Source organism: Heloderma suspectum, chromosome 3 (genome assembly GCF_057233095.1).
Source record: "Heloderma suspectum isolate Gila_16-S chromosome 3, 16-S_ref, whole genome shotgun sequence".
NCBI lineage: Eukaryota > Metazoa > Chordata > Lepidosauria > Squamata > Helodermatidae > Heloderma > Heloderma suspectum.
The window spans coordinates 137,172,696-137,189,338 of NC_139460.1; the positions used below are offsets into that span (position 1 = coordinate 137,172,696).

Genomic DNA, 16,643 nt, shown 5'->3' on the forward strand with positions numbered 1-16,643 from the left:
TGATTTTTATATCTATCTATCATCTATCATCTATCTCTATCTATCTATCTATCTATCTATCTATCATCTATCTCTGGAGTGGGTGGGGGGTGGGGGGAAGCAAGGTGTTAAGCCCTTGTTTGCAGTTTGTTTCTGCAGGGTATTGTAGAAATCTGTAATTAGGTTAGAGTTGTGCCCTGTGTAAAACAGAGGCATGCTGCGACATGCTTTTATGTCACCTGAGATATTTTACAGAAGGCACAGTTCTAACCTAGTAGTTCACTACAACTTTCCTTTTGACATATACCTGATTTCTATTTCTAGCACTAATTGGAACACCTTGTAAGACAGAGAACAGGAGTAAAGAAAAATTTAGTTATCCATGTTTTAGCAAAGGCAAAGATCATTAAAAAGAGCACACATAATAAGTACCAAGTTATTAGAAATCAAATTGGGCAGTATTAACTAATGGTAATGGAAGGCCGGATTTATGGTTTCTAATGAAGCACATACTTAAATATTTTGTGGAATCACAGTGAGTTCTCAGCATCACACACTAAATAATGTATTACACTTTGAAAATCATGCCTCATTTCACTGTATTTATTATGAAACACCTCTAAATCGCATAGTATGGTACTAATCCTGAGCTTCCTGTGTTTATGGCACACACGGTATCTGAAAATATGATGATTATTTTATTTTTATTTTCACACTTCAGGCATCAAAACCTTGAACTCTCCACTCCCTGCTGCACATGGTGATCTACTTTGCCAAAAAGTATTTTTTTATTGTTTCTTGTGCTTTTATTAGAAGAGTTGTTTTTTAATACTATATTTCTCTTATGGTTATTTTGGGAACTTTCTTCGGTGTCTGTACTGAAAAAGCAGTGTGTGTGAGTGTGTGCATATACATATATATATATATATATATATATATATATATATAATCTCCATACATACCAATAAAGAATGTGCAAATTGCCTTTGATCTTGAGATAAGGTAACTTAAGGAAGTGAAAATATTAATAATTAAAACAAAACATAAAGAAGAGCAGGGAAGGAGAGTTTCCTATCCCTTTCTCCCCATTCATCTCCATGTCCCCACTGAAAAATCTCTATGGAGGAGGGTTAGAGGACTTTCCTGAACAATATGGGATAGACTACAGGAGGCTACTGGGGAAGAGAAGAATCCCCCAAAATGGAGCAGACCACTTGTAGGCAATTCCCCTTTCCTCCAGCAGCACCCCCTTATCTGATATTGTTCACAAAAGCCCTTCTAGAGAAGCTTTTCAGAAGGCACAGGGGGGCTCTCAGGGGGGCATGGGGGAAAGGGAAACTTTCCTTCCATGAACTTTCTTAAGGGGGCAATCCTATGCATTTTTAGACAGAAAAATTAAGTGCTGGGAGTTGAAGGACTTTTTTCTGTCTAAACATGCATAGCATTGCACCCTAAGTTAACTTATCTTAGGATCCAAGACACCGGGCTGGTTCACACGATCAAGATAAGCCAACATGGCTTATTTAAATTGTGGCATGTGTGAGGTGCATATGGGGCACGGTTTCCATAAACATCACCCAGGTGCAACTTGTTGTGTCATCTGAACCTGGGCAGCATGGCTTGCTGGAGCGGGAAACAACCCTCCAGTAACCTAGTGCCCATGGATTATTGGAGGGTTGTTTCCTCCTCCAACAAGCCATGCTGCCCAGGTTCGGACGACACGACAAACCGCCAAAAGGGCAGTGATAATGGAAATCATGCCCTGCATGTGCTGTGATTTAAATAAGCCACCCTGGCTTAAATAATTGTGCGAACCAGGTTACTGATTGTACTATATGAATATTTTCTAATATAAGGAAAATGCATCTCCCTATTCTCAAACATGGGTTGGGCTGAATTATATACCTGAAATGTTCTTGACTTTAATCCATTACAAATGTCTAAGAATAAATCAAAGCACTTTTACTCATATACTTACTGGTGGCAAAATATTGTAAGCCACAAGAAGAGCTGACAATGAATGAATGGAGAAGGGTTGTGAGAGTTTGGGGGATAGAATTAAGTTTAAGCAATACTACTTGAAATGTTGGTATCAATTAGAATACACAGGAATAGGCATAATACTAATAAGGATGTAAGACAAAATGTATTGAACACAGTTTAACTTACTGTCAGAGACAATGGCTATCTTTCTGGAATGATATGGCCTCAGTGTATCTTTGATCCTATTTGCTTTAAAAGATTTTTAAAAATTATTATCTTTTTTTAAAGCTAGGCTGCAATCTTAAACACAATTACCTGGGAGTAAGTCCCACCGAAGTCAATGGAGCTTATTTCTGAGTAGGCATGTACAGGACTGCGCTGTTAAGCATTTTAAAGTCCCATTTGTGTAAATGGGAGTGTTAAGCACGTTTGTCTCTCCCATTTAAACAACTGGGACGTAAAATTAGTTAACTTTGGCTAGGGTTTGCTGCTTTTTTTGTTTTGCTTTAATATTTCTTTATTAATGAACGTGTAAGTCCCCTGTACGGATTAGTTGATTATACTGCCCTGGCCTTACTGTTATTAAAATGTCTTACAAACTACCTTAGGGATAGCTGCATTAGAGCCCACAGAGGCATGATGTTTCTTCATGAGATGTATCAGTTTCTCCACCCTATTGTTAAATATGGTACTTCCCAGGACAATGTTCACAGGGATAGTTATGTTACTCTGTATGAGATTGATGGGCTTCTATTTCATAGCAGCGTCTGGCCAAAGAAAGCTTATGCCACAATAAAAAGGTTTAGTCTTTAAGGTTCCACAAGACTCTCTGCTGTTTTTACTACAACTAGGTAGTTTCTCTTTAAATATTGGTGTCATTTCAGGATTCGATAAGGGGAAAAACATCAAGGGTCAACGCAAGGTTCAAAGGCCTGATCTTGAATTAAACTGCAAAAAGACCAAACAAATCACCCAGTGATATTAAATGCATTTGTTATGGCCACTATGTAATGCTTCATATGGGAGCACATGAGTAATAAATAGAAGGGGTATGTAACAAAGGGATGGCCTAAAGCTGCAGATTAAGGCTGAAGTCCTGTACACACTTACATAGGAGTAAGCCCTATTGAACTCAATCAGACATATTTCTGCATATACATGTAAAGGACTGCACTGTTAAGAACAACTGGAACTTCCCTCTTACCTCCCAGCTGTCTCTATGCAAACATTTTCCCAAAGCAGAAATAGTCAACCACTTGGAACATTTTGCTGTCCTTCACTAGCACAATTTGTAATTTCCGTATGAGCATGCTTGCACATAAAAATTATTATCCTTTGAAAAACTTGAAAAATTTCACTAGTGAGACATCATTTCAATGACATGATGTATCTGAAATTAAGGGTGTAATCCTATGCACATTTAGACAGGAAAAAGTCCTGTAACTCCCAGCATTCCCCAGCCAGCCATGTAACCTCATAATATACAAAGTTCCCTTACACCGAGTCAAACCAGTCCATCTCTCATATTTTTGTTTCTTACAGATATTGTTATAGGTTGGTCTAGATTACAGCACAGGCTCCCTTCCAATTCCTGTAATCCTTAACTCTAAGATTTCCATGTATAGAGCTATACGTGTGGTGTCCGGAGGCAACACCCCTCAAAGACCTGACAATAGATAGTAAATGGCCTGTAACATTCTCATGATGTGTTTCAGTGGGATCTGGGATGGGCCAAGAAGGCATAGGTAGGGAACATGTGGCCCTCCAGCTCCGGTTGGGCTGCAACTTCCATAAGCCCTAGCCAGAATAGCCAATAGTGAGGAATGATGGGAGTTACGGTCCAGCAAGATATGGAGAGCCACACATTCCCCATTCCTGGAATAGGTGATGGACGTGCAGTGGGGATTGACAGCCCTCACTACTGGGATAGCAAGGATTTTGGCCGTCCTTGCTTTAATGAAGCAGTGAGGTAGAGGAGGGTAATAAATACAATTTTGTATACATTCAAAAATGGTATAGGCTTGTATTAATAACTCAAACAGTGACACCTGCAATCTTAACTCATACCATGGATGTATCATGTTATTTATAGTGAGGTGGGACACCTGATGACCTCCAGATGTTTTGGACTACCACTCCCAGAATCTCTGACCATCAGTCATGCCGCCTAGGGCTGGTGGGAGTTGCAGTCCAAAATCTCTGGAGGGCACCAGGTTGCCTACACACTTGTTTATAGCGTTATAAAAACATGCAGGGTGTTTTGCAGCGTTAACCTGTTCAACAAGCAACAGAAAGAGGTGATTTTTTGGTTCCCATTTTACAGATAGGGAATTGAGGCAAGGATTTGTCTCAGTCATGTATGCTTGTGACTGGACAGATCTGTGACCCCCGTTCCAAATCCAGCACCTTTTGTACTGGATAATGGTGGGCTTCCAAACATCACAATTTGCTTCAGTGATTTGTAACAAAACATGCATCTTTCCAAGGAAGCAGCAGGGAATGTGGCAAAGTGCCTCTGTTTAATTTACACTTCATAGTGACAGCTATTCACTGGCTATTCCTCTCCTGGTATTTTCCTTCAGGATCCTTTGCATGAGGATGGGGTAGATATATTTTGGATGGGGTAGATATATTTTGTTGTCTCCTGGTCCCTTCAGGGGTAAAAAATGTGAATTTCTTATTGTATCCCTAAGTTTAGGCGCTGCGTGAAATTAGCTCTCCCTCTTTCCCTTAATAATGGGGGTCCTCAGAGGGATGTCTCAGACACATACTCCCCATGTCATTCTGTGGATTTTCCATTTCTTTCTGGTTAGCATGCAGGGATGCACTTCCGCCTGGAGTGTACAAGTGGCAGGCTGTGTCCAGTATTTTAAGCTGCAGCACGCTAGGTGAGAGAAATGGAGGGGGAGAAAGGGGGAGGCGGGAGGCAGAGACTGCAGTGACACTGCCTTCCCTGGGCTGGCTGAAGCATCTCACTGGTGACAGGCCTGGGAGCACGTGGCTACGTCATGGAAAGACAGTCTCTCAATGCAAATCTCAACTCCTCCCACTCCCGTTGAATGCCTGTAACTCATATCCAAAGCTCAGGAGCAAAATCCAGTGTGTGTGCGCGCGTGTCTCTCTCTCTCTGTGTGTGTGTGTGTGTGTGTGTGTGTGAGTGGGGGTAGATATATTTTTCTTCCTAATGCACGCCAGTGTTGGACGAAGCAGAGAGAGAGCAAGAGAAAAGAGAAGAGATCTGCCTCTGTTGTGTGTATGTTTGCCTGCATGCTAAGGGCTAAGATTTGCATCTGTTGTGCAGGCTGACTGGAAACTGCAGGTGCCACACAATTACATACATCACTGAGATGATTTGATGGTAAAAATCAGCACTTTCAGAGTGGAGCATCTGCCTTCATCAATCAGACTTGAGCTGGATGTTGGTGGTGGTGGTACGGGCTGCGTGTTCTCTCTTCCAGGGGCTGCACTATGGCAGTCTTTTAGTAGGATGCATCCTATCTTGGCTTTGTTCTGCAGATCCACCCATCCTCCCAGCAATCAAGTAACAGGCTATGGTTTCCTCTTTGGGTATCTTTTGTGCTTTACTGTTGTCTCGGGTTAGTTTTTGGCCTTGGCTGGAATTTCATTGCCTCATGTCTCTGTTGGCTTCAATCTGAAGGGGAGGAAAAAAGAGAGAAAGAAAAGGATCTATGTATTTTTTTTTCTTCCACAGTTTTGGGTGATAATCCAGCGTCGTTCTGGAGGGGGGGATATCAACCATTCACCCGGGCTGAAAAACGCATCCATTGAGAAGTCTGAAAGAAATAAACCACGTGAGGGAAAGGGGGGGGGGAACCCTGGGAGATCAGGATTTATTCTTTTTTCTTTTTGGTCTATGATAAAACTGGTGCCCCTATTGAGGAGAACTGGTCTCAATTTATTATTATGCAACAACCGCAAGGATCTCATCTTTCTCAGGGTGTATAAGCGCTGGATTGCTTTTCGCCCAAATCAATGTGGTTTCTTTGGAACATTTTCAGCAAAGGATCGCATATGCTGCAGTGTCTTTGTGGCAAGAGTCTTAAGAAAAACAAGAACCCAACTGGTAAGCAATATATTGCATCACATTGTTTTCCTTTGTGTTACTCTGTCTGTTGCTCACCGGAGGTAGGTCTGCAGTCCTGTTGTGGGGAGAGAAAGGCGGAAATGTATCCAGGCCGGTTCAGACACGCACAGGGGGCCGTATACAAATAACTGAGCATTCATTTGGATGAGATTAGGCAGATCTGCTTTGGATGTGTTGTTTCCAGAAAAAGAGAAACTTAGATAATTGTTTACATTTTTCACCATAAAATGAAATTGTAGCACTGTCTAACCAATCCTGCCCCACATCTCTCCTACCCACCCCCATGGGTGCAGTTAGTTTTCAGAAGAGGTTTCAGGGCCTTGTTGTTACTCATGTGAGCCTGTGGCTGGTGGGTGCACCTACGGGCTTGACAGTGTCCTGCGTGAGACTTTCTGTTCAACTTGGTTCATGCTTCCAAAGTGTACAAAAGAAAGAAAGAGAAAGCTTTGCAAATCTAGCTGTGTGTTATTCAGCAGATATTCATTAACTGCCTTTTCCCATCCCCCACTTGGTGACAGGGACAAGGGAGATACTTTCAGGGAGCTTGCGCCTGGAAGGAAACTATGGGAAAGTCCACCTGTCCAACAGTAGCACAGGCAGACTGCGTGTGTCTGTCTAGGTTTGCTTTTCTGCCTTGTTGCTGGTATGAGAAGCCCCCCTTGAGTGTGTCTCTCTTTCTCCCTCTCTCTGTCTATTTTAGTGTGATGATCATGCGCTTCAATCCAAGCGGGCTCCAACGGGCAAACTTGCAGTACATTACATAAGGAAATGCAAACTGCAGGTGCTTTGGGCAGCCTCAGCCCCTCAAGCTCACTTCCTCCTCAAGCCCTCCTGCCCCCGCTCCACCCCACCCCCTTTCCCTTGGCTCCACGGGAGGAGGGGAAGGGAACACCGCTGGCAAATGGAGAGAGCTGGGGGGGGGGTGCAGGCCGAAGACGACTTTCAAGGAAGCACCGCTACAGCCAGCCGCCCCCTCCCGCCCCGTCCGGCCCAAGCCTGTGTCGATAGTTTGATAGTTGTGTGATCACCTGTGTCGTTTTTTGGGTGGCAGGCGGGGGTGTCTGCAGCCACTTGCACATTGGAGAGCAAGAGCGAGGTGTGTGTGAGGGGGGAGAGAAGGATGCTGGGAAGAACTCTTCCCTGTGTGCGTGCGTGTGTGTAAATGTATGCGAGACTGAGTGTGTGTGTGCGCCTGTTGTCTGCCCTGCAGGGGCAGCTTCTGAGCAGGACGCTCCTGGCGCTAGCACTGCAGTGTAGTAGATCATTGGCATCCGCTGACACCCCAACATCAGCAAGCTGCGGCAGGGTTGGCACAGCTGGCGCTTGCCGCTGCTCGGGGCAGCCACGCCACGCCACGCCACGCCTCCTCAGAGGTTCAGAGCAACGCAAAGGGGGCAAACTGCGTCCCGAGAGAGCATTTCCTCTCTCGGCTCCCTCCCGGTACGCGCCCCCTCTCCCCCTTAGCTCTCCCAGCTTCGCTGCCGCTGCAGCAAACACAGGCTCTTTCCCAGAATACGGAAGAGGCCAGAATGCCCCCAGCATCTCCAGCTCCACTAGACGAGGGGGGGAGGCCGGGCGGGCGGGCGGCTTGGCGCTGCCTCAGAAAGCTTCCACACAGGACGGGCGGTGTGTGCGCGCGCGCGCGCGACGCCTTGGTGGGTTATGTTCATGAGCCAGGATTGGGGTCGAGCCTGCCTGAAAGCGCCCTTTACGCCCCACTTCCATGCGCTGCCGTGTGGGGAGACGTCCGCTTGGGAACGGGCAACTTTGCGAGAGGCGCAGCAGCTTCTTGGTGCAAAAGATGCCCCACTTCCCCACCCCTCCAGCCCTCCCAGTGGAAAATAAAGCACTGTTTAGGAAGCTTGGCTCCTTCACCAGCGTAACGCTGTCAAGTGCTTTTTGATGTCCAGAATCCAAGCAGTCAGAAACTGATCTAAATAAACTTCTTTTGCCCCTCCCCCCCAAACAAAGATGTTCCAAAGAAGAGCAAGCCAATGTAAGATTTTCCCCTCCCATTCCTTTGAAAGCAAAAGAAATACACAGCCTAGGTTGAATAACCTAGCCCATGAATATGTTGGACTCCTTAGACCCCTCCAGGCACAACCTAGAGAGAGGGCCCTTAGGACACTTGTCCAGATTACTTTATGATGCCTTCCAAGGAAGAGGACATTTGGAGCTTGTTTCTAGATGTTTCAGTGATGGCGGAGATTGTTTAGATACCTTTTTGTTGTTGTTCAGTCGTTAAGTCGTGTCCGACTCTTCGTGACCCCAATGCTGCAGCAGGTTCCCTTCCAAGGGGTGCAGCCTGGATGAATTCGAATAAAGGGGAAATTTGTTAGAGGCTTTTAGGATTCCATAGTATAAGCAGTGCTATCTTAAGTCATGTCTGGGGGCTCCCCCCGCACCCCAAAATTCTTAGTTCTTTTCAAGTGGTTTATATCACTATTGCTGTGACTTCTCACACTAACAGAAAAGTAGTTCTGGTCTTGGGGAGGTGATGCATTATTCAGTGCGAAATGTAAATATTCTGTTGTAAGGCATGTGTGGTAAAGCATTTTGATGGGGGGGGGGGGCAGAGGAGGAGAAGGAGTGGAATTAAGCATGGCCAAGAAGCCTAGGTGTTCTGTTTACCCTGAAACATCACTGTGTTAGCAGTGCAGCATCTTGAAGTGGTGGATTAGGCTCTTTGCTGTCCAAAAGCTGTTGAGATTCTCTCTCACATACCCATTCCCCATCCACAAGATATATTCCTCCAGCTTTTTGTTGTGGTAATATGGTGTGCCCCCCCCCCTTTTGCCTCAGCAAAAGCTTTTAATATATTCTGTAAGTAGTCTGTGGTCCTGAAGTACACGTCTGCCATGAAATTAATTGATCAATTAATGTGAAATATAGGCAAGCCCCTCTAAACTGTAAAGGAAGCCCTGAGGAATATTCTGGACATGATCTATCGCGCTTTGTTTGTTGTGACTCCAAGGAGGATAAATAGGTTATAATTTTAAGGTGGAAAAGACTTGGCACTGTAGATTTCTTTGTAGATTTAGTTCTTCTTTAAATCATTAGTAGATTTCTTTGACAGTAGTTGATGTACTGTAGCAGGTTGGATGACTGGCTCATGTTGTAAAGTTTATGTGGCAGCATTTGTATATGATGCTATGACTCTTGGGAAAAACAAATGATACAGGAAGTATTAGCGTTTGACAGTCAGGAACAAATATTGGAGGTTTTTCCAGGTGTTTCTACAGTCAGGATAGGATCTATGCTGATGATGGCTCAAGCACCAAGTGATATAGTTAATTCAGCATTCTTTTACGTTGCAATATAATAATGAAGACTAAAGTGCTTTCCTGCTTTTGCAAATCCTAAGCACATTTACTAGGCAGTAATTCCCATTGAACTCAGTGGGATTTAATTCAGAGTAAACTCTGTGCGCAAACTCCAACATAGCACAAAGCTAAAATAAAAGTATATGTGTTTGAAACATATAAAAGTATATGCCTTTGAAACATATAAAAGATTATTTACTTTTTTGAGATATTAGTAAGTTAAGCCCTACTCTAGTCATCTTAATTAGATGTGTTAATAGGTGAGCTCAAAGAATACATTACTGCACTTTCTTCTTCAGAGGAATCAATAGTCATTGTTGCATCCAAGTGTAAGATCCTGCCAATGAACTTAAACCGTACTTTGCCTCTGTTTTGTTGTCCAGTATCTGGTATTCAACATACTTCCCCCATATATTATAAGTGGACTTTCGTTACATGAAGCACTTATTATATGATGGGGGCAAAGTAGTTTTATGGGTTCTAAGCTTTGGTACATCATGCAATGTGTACAGTCTTGTCTTTGCCTAGAAAAATGAATAGTTCACAGTAATAGCTGGGATATTCATCTTCTTCTGAATGATGAGCAAGTTTTAAATATGATTGAAAATGTGTCCAAGAAAAGTAATATTGACTGTGTATGCTTGGCATTTCTCTAGCAGTGATGTGTCTGAGCTGTTAAAACCATTTTTATGTGGGCATTTTCTCAACTGTTTTCCAGTAACAGTATCTTCTTCTCTGTCCCTCTCTTTTTCCTTCCCCTGCCTTGTTTACTTCTAGGGATTTTTTTAATTTCTCAATTAATGCTGTTTGTCATGCACTAAATGAGGCACTAATTTAATTTTAGAAGAGAGAATAGCTAACCTGATGAGAACTGTACATTTTGCACCCAAATATCAATAGAAACATTCAGCTTGTCTCTTTCAGATGTGGATCGTTAAATATATTTTGACTTTCAAATTGTGGGTTTCAGGAAAAGATTTTTTTGGATGCTTAACTCTTTACTAATTTATATTTATATTCATATTCAAGAGCAAAGGTTTTGGAACTTGTTTGGTTTCTTCTTTAGTATTTTAAAGTGAAAAAAAAAGTAGCTTCAAAGTTTGTATATGATGTCATCATTAAAGTTGTTTGGCTTCAATTCCTTCATTTCCGCCATTGCAATGTGCCTTGTTGTTCATCATCCTGAGCTTTTATAAAGTTCTGGGAAGGAAGGGTGCAAATCCATTATTCTAGTTTGGGTCAAGGCAGGCCCTAGACACCTTGCCTTATTGAGGAACTGTACTGCATGATCCAAAAGAATGTGCCCAGGATTTCTTCCATTACCACAGGGGATGCTGGAACACAACTCTCAGACCACATGTGAATGTGCACAATTCAAGTGTTGCATCCCAATATCCTCTGTGACATTGAAAGGGTTTCTGGGACACACCTCTCAGACTGTTCATTGCTGCACTGGCACCTCTAAAATGTCGCCACCTCAAATGACGTGTTTGCATTAATTCTGCACTGGATATAGAATTGAATCTGGACTGCATACAGTTCTAAATGACTGAAAAACAAGACTTGTATTTCTGCCATTACCAAATTCCTGAATGCTCAGCTGTTGACCTGCAGGCAGTACTGGGCCTGTAACATGGTTTTATTTGGCAAATGTGACTGTACCTGTGCACTCCAAGTATGAATATGAGTCACTAGGCTTGGAATGGAGGGGGAAATAACATGAGGGCAGAACAAGACGCTGAGGCCATCCTCTGACCAGCTTTAGAAATGGTGGAAGTGCCTCGGTTTCCTCCTCAGCCTGCATATCCTTCTTCACTATACTGAAAGCCTTGTGGTGGTGAGACAATCTACTTCTATACTCACTACAAAGAGAACGCCACATATGAACTAGAAAGCTTGTGGAGGTGAGAATGACTCAACGGTCAAAGAGCATGCTAACCAGCCAGTTTTAGTGAGGCTTGAAGAGTTAGAAGATCCCTGCTGGATCAGAACAAAGGCCTATGCAGTCCAGCATTCTGTTCCCATAGTAGCCAACTAGATGCTTCTGGGAAGGCCCCAAGCAGGACATGAGTGCAACAGCACCCTCCCACCCATGTTCCCCAACAAGTCTTACATACTACCTCTCAAACTGGAGGTGGGGAGGGGGCATAGCTCAGTAGCAGAACACATGTGTTGCATGTAGAAGGCCCCAGGTTCAATCCCTGGCTTCTCCAAGTAGGGCTAGGAAAGAATTCTGCCCCAAACCCTGGATAACCACTGCCAGTCAGTGTACTGGACTAGATGGACCAGTGGTCTGAGTCAGTATAAGGCAGCTCCCTATGTTCCTAGGTGGTATATGGTCATCATGACTAGTAGCCAATGATTGCCTTATCCTCCATTAACTTGTCTAATCTCCTTTTAAAGTCATCTAAGCTGGTGGGCATCTCTATATTATGTGGTAGCAAATTCCATAGTTTAGCTATGCACTGTGTGAAGAAGTGCCTCCTCTTATCTGGCCTGAGTCTTCCATCATTTAGCTTCATGGATGGACCACAGGTTATGGTATTATGAGAGGGGGGAAAAACTCTCCATTTCCACTCATTTCACACCATGCAAAAATTACTCCCCTTACTCATCTTTTTTTCTAAGCTAAACAGTGCCAAATGTTGTAACCTTTCCTCACAATAGAGTTGCTCCAGCCCCTTGATCATTTTCCTTTTCTGCACCGTTTCCAACTCTACAATATCCTTTTTGAGGTGTGGAGATCAGAACTGTACACAAGTGTATTCCAAGTGTGGTCTTACCATAGGTTGGTATAATGGCAGTATGATATTGGCAGTTTTATTTTCGATTCCTTTTCTAATTATGCCTAACTATGAATTTGCCTTTTTCACAGCAGCTACATACTGGATCAACATTTTTATTGAACTGTGCACCACAACCCCAAGATCTTTCTTGGTCAATCACTGCTAGCTAAGATACCATCAATGTATATGTGAACCTGGAATCTTTTCCTCTGATGTGCATAAATTTACACCTGCTTACATTGAACTACATTTGTCATTTTGAAGCCCATTCTCCCAGTTTGTAGAGGTTGTTTTGGAGCTCTTCAAAATCCCTCTTTGTTTTAACTACTCTGAATAATTTGGTGTCAGTAAACATAGCTACCTCACTGCTCACTCCTAATTACAGATCAGATCAAGTATGCACAAGTTTAAAAGTAATGGCCCCTATACAGATCCCTGTGAGATCCCTATACAGATCCTACTGTTCACATCCTTCCACTGTGAGAATTGACCATTTATTCCTACTCTATGCTTTCTGTTTAAACTGTTGCCAATCCATACGAGGACCTCTCCTCTTATCCTATGATCAGTAATAATCTTTGCTGAAGAACCTTGCCAAAAGCCTTTTGGAAATCCAAGGAAACAATGTGCACTGGGTCATCTCTGTTCACGTGTTTATTGACATTCTCAAAGAACTCTAAAAGGTTAGTGACACAGAGCATACCTTTGCAGAAGTCATGCTGAGTTTTTCAGCAGGGCTTGTCCTTCTATATGTTTGACAATTTTATATTTAATAATACTTCCCACCAATTTACCTGGAACAGATGTTAAGCTAACTGACCTGTAATTTCCCAGATCTTAGTTAAATCCCTTAAAAAAATGGTGTTACATTGACCACTCTTCAGTCCTCTAGTACAGAGGCTAATCTTAGGGACATGTTATATATTTTTACTAGAAGATCAGCAATTTCCCATTTAAGAACTCTAGGATGGATACTATCTGGACCCAGTGATTTGTTAGCTTTCAGTTTGTCAATAAGATCTAGAACTTCATCTCTTGTCACCACTATTTGACTCAGTTCTTCAGACTCCCTTCCTGAAAATTTTAGTCCAGGCACGGGAATCTGTTCTATATCTTCTGTAGTAGAGAGACACAAACCATTCAACTTTTCTGCAATCTCCTTATCCTCTTTTAGTACTCCTTTAACTCCTTTGTCATCCAGTAGTCCAACAGCCTCCTTAAGCTGGTTTCCCGCTTCTAATATATTTAAAGAATTATTTATTGTTTGCCTTGATATTGTTAGTAATATGCTCCTCAAAAAAGCTTTTTTGCACCTCTTCTTGCATTTCCATTGTGCAAGTTTGTGTTTCTTTTTGTTCTCATTAGGGGCATTTTCTGAAGGAAACCTTTTCTCTAACAGCTTCCTTGACACTTCTCATTAACCATGCTGCTGACCTCTTGGACTTGGTGCTACTTTTACTCACATGCATTCTAGCTGAACTTCTATTATTGTGGTTTTGAGTAACCTCCAAGCAGTGTCTTGACTTTCCTTTTCAACTTCCTTTTTACCATTTCTCTCATTTTACAGAAGGTTCATATTTTGAACTCAAATGTGACTGTGTTGGACTGCAGCCTTTACCCTTGTGTCACTTTCCCCAGTATTGTGGCAGCTTGACACATGCAGGAGATACTCTCCTCTACTCCAAGCATGGAAATGATGTCACAACCAAGAATAGTCTCCCCCACCCTATTTTTTTTATGTATTACATTTAAATCCTGCCTTTTTTCCTCCATAAGGAACCCAAGGTGGCATGCATAATCCTCCTCCTCTCTATTTTATCCTCACAACAACAACCCTGTCAGGTAGGTTGGGCTGAGAGTCAGTGACTGGCCCAAAGACACCCAGTGAGCTTCTATGGCCAAGTGGGGACTAGAACTGAGATCTCTCAACTCCCAGTCCAGCTTGGCCCCTGGTTATACCTGACCAAACTTAGTGGCTGAGGAACTCCTCCTTTTGGTTTAGTGTGCATTCTTTGGCCCTACTCCTCTGATTAGAAGACAGTATTAAAATGAACATGTTTAACATATAAGACATTTTGAAATGTCTCACCACTTTACAAATGCTGGGAGTTATAGGACTTTTCTCTGCCTATTTATTTATTTATTTATTTTCATTTCTATACCGCCCAGTAGCTGAAGCTCTCTGGGCGGTTCACAAAAATTAAAACCAAATGGCACACAATAAAACAATTTTAAATATATAGAACATTAAAACCATAATATAACAATACAACCACAATAAAACCTAGCAGCAGTGCAGGAATTTAAAATACAGATTTAAAACAGCAAAGCTAAAAGTCTAGAAAGCTAAAATGCCTGGGAAAATAAAAAGGTCTTCACCTGGCGCCAAAAGGAATACAATGTAGGTGCCAGGTGAACCTCACTAGGGAGCTCATTCCACAGCCGGGGTGCCACAGCAGAAAAAGCCCTCCTCCTAGTAGCCACCCGCCTCACTTCCATTGGCAGGGGCTCATGGAGAAGGGCGGCTGAGGATGATCTTAAGGTCCGGGCAGGCACATATGGGAGGAGGCGATCCTTCAGATAACCTGGCCCCAAGCCATTAAGGGCTTTAAATGTTAATACCAGCACTTTGAATTGGACCCGGAAATGGACTGGCAACCAGTGCAGCTGAAAAAGTACTGGTGTAATATGAGCTCGTTGGTCAGTCCCTGATAACAATCTTGCTGCCCTATTTTGGACCAGCAGAAGTTTCTGGACCATTTTCAAAGGCAGCCCCACGTATAACACATTGCAGTAATCCAGATGAGAAGTTATCAGAGCATGGATAACTGTAGCTAGGCTATCTCTGTCCAGATAAGGGCATAGTTGGTATACCAGCCTAAGCTGATAAAAAGTGCTCCATGCCACTGAGTTCACCTGTGCCTCAAGTGACAGTTCTGGATCCAAGAGCACCCCCAAACTATGAACGTGATCCTTTAGGGGGAGTGCAACCCCCTCCAGAACAGGTTGAATATCACCTAGCCGGGCAGACAAACCACTCACTAACAGTACCTCCATCTTGTCTGGATTAAGTTTCAGTTTATTGGCCCTCATCCAGTCCATTACCGTGCCCAGGCATTGATTCAGAACAGCCACTGCCCCACCTGGGTTTGATGAGAAAGAGAGGTAGAGCTGGGTGTCATCAGCATATTGATGGCACCTCAGCCCACACCTCCAGATAACCTCCCCCAGCGGTTTCATGTAGATGTTAAACAGCATAGGGGATAAAATAGAGCCCTGTGGAACCCTATGGCACAATTGCCATGGCACAGAGCAATAATCCCCCAGCACCACCTTCTGGAATCGGTCACCCAAGTAGGAGCGGAACCACTGCAGTGCAGTGCCTCCAACTCCCAACCCAGACAACCTATCCAGAAGGATACCATGGTTGATGGTATCGAAAGCCGCTGAGAGGTCTAGGAGAATCAACAGGATCGCACTCCCCCTGTCCCTCTCCTGGCAGAAATGGTAGATAGCAAAACTGGGGATGACTGCCCTTGTGTACCATCCTACAGGGATCTGGGGCCAGCTGCATTGGTATAAAACTTTGTGCCAGATGTATTGCAGCAAGCTTTTAGAATGGGATTAAAACTGACAGGAATCATAGCTGGACAGAGAACTAAATCCTCCACTTGCTTCACACATGAAGCAACTATTGGGACTATTGGGACTACTATTGGGACTCTTACACACCAAGGGAAGCAATACTTGCCTATAGATTCCAGGGGTCTGGTTCTTTGTAAACATTTTATTTTATCTTTTAGATATGTCTATCCTAACTTTTGCAATAGCCTCAAGGTGGTTTATAAAACCTGAAAGTACAATAGGAAAAAAGAGACATGATTAAACAAAGCTGGTCTTTTAAGAAATCTAGGATAAAATAGCAACCACTCAATTTAAAAGGGGCAAAATATTATAAGACACTGTTAAAGGTTGTAGGGACCAAGGGAGATATTAGTAAGGGAAGTACCAAGCAAACATTTCTAGGGAGGGAGTTCCGTAATTTGGGTGCCACAACAGAAAAACCCTCTTTCCAGTAACCGCCCATCTAACTTCCAAAGACGGGCATTTGGAGAAGGATCGCTGATGAAGATTATAACTGGCAGGCAGGTTCATGTGGAAGAAGAACACAGTCCTTCATGCATGGTCTTTCTCTACTGGTTAAATTAGGGTACGTCAAGATATTCCAGTCCTTGCTAAGACTGCTAAGGTCAGCTGTGGGAAGGTCTTAAGGGAAAGATAATAGCCTAGTGGCAGAGCACACACTTTGCATGTAGAAGGTTCAACCCCTGGCATCTCCAGTTAAAAGGATCAGGTTGTACGTGATGGGAAAGCCTTCTTCTGGAGACCCTGAAGAGCAATTGCCACTCAGAGTAGACAATAGTCAGGCTAGATGGGAAAGGTATAAGGCAGCTTCCTATGTGCCTT

At 43.2% G+C, this 16,643-nt stretch overlaps 1 protein-coding gene across 3 annotated transcripts in view; it reads left to right on the top strand.

Annotated features, from left to right (window-relative positions):
- Positions 1-5,047: 5,047 nt before the first annotated feature.
- Positions 5,048-16,643, top strand: part of FGF14 (fibroblast growth factor 14) — a 456,868-nt gene continuing 445,272 nt past the window's right edge. Inside the window, exons 1-2 of one of the 3 annotated variants that reach the window (XM_084841808.1) lie at positions 5,048-5,320; positions 5,982-6,046. In XM_084841808.1, coding sequence (XP_084697934.1) covers positions 5,995-6,046 — 52 coding nt within the window. In that variant the 5' untranslated portion in view covers positions 5,048-5,320; positions 5,982-5,994. Of the gene's footprint in view, positions 5,321-5,836; positions 6,047-16,643 lie in introns of those variants that run through there. The other 2 variants (XM_084841807.1, XM_084841805.1) reach the window with 2 other exon arrangements.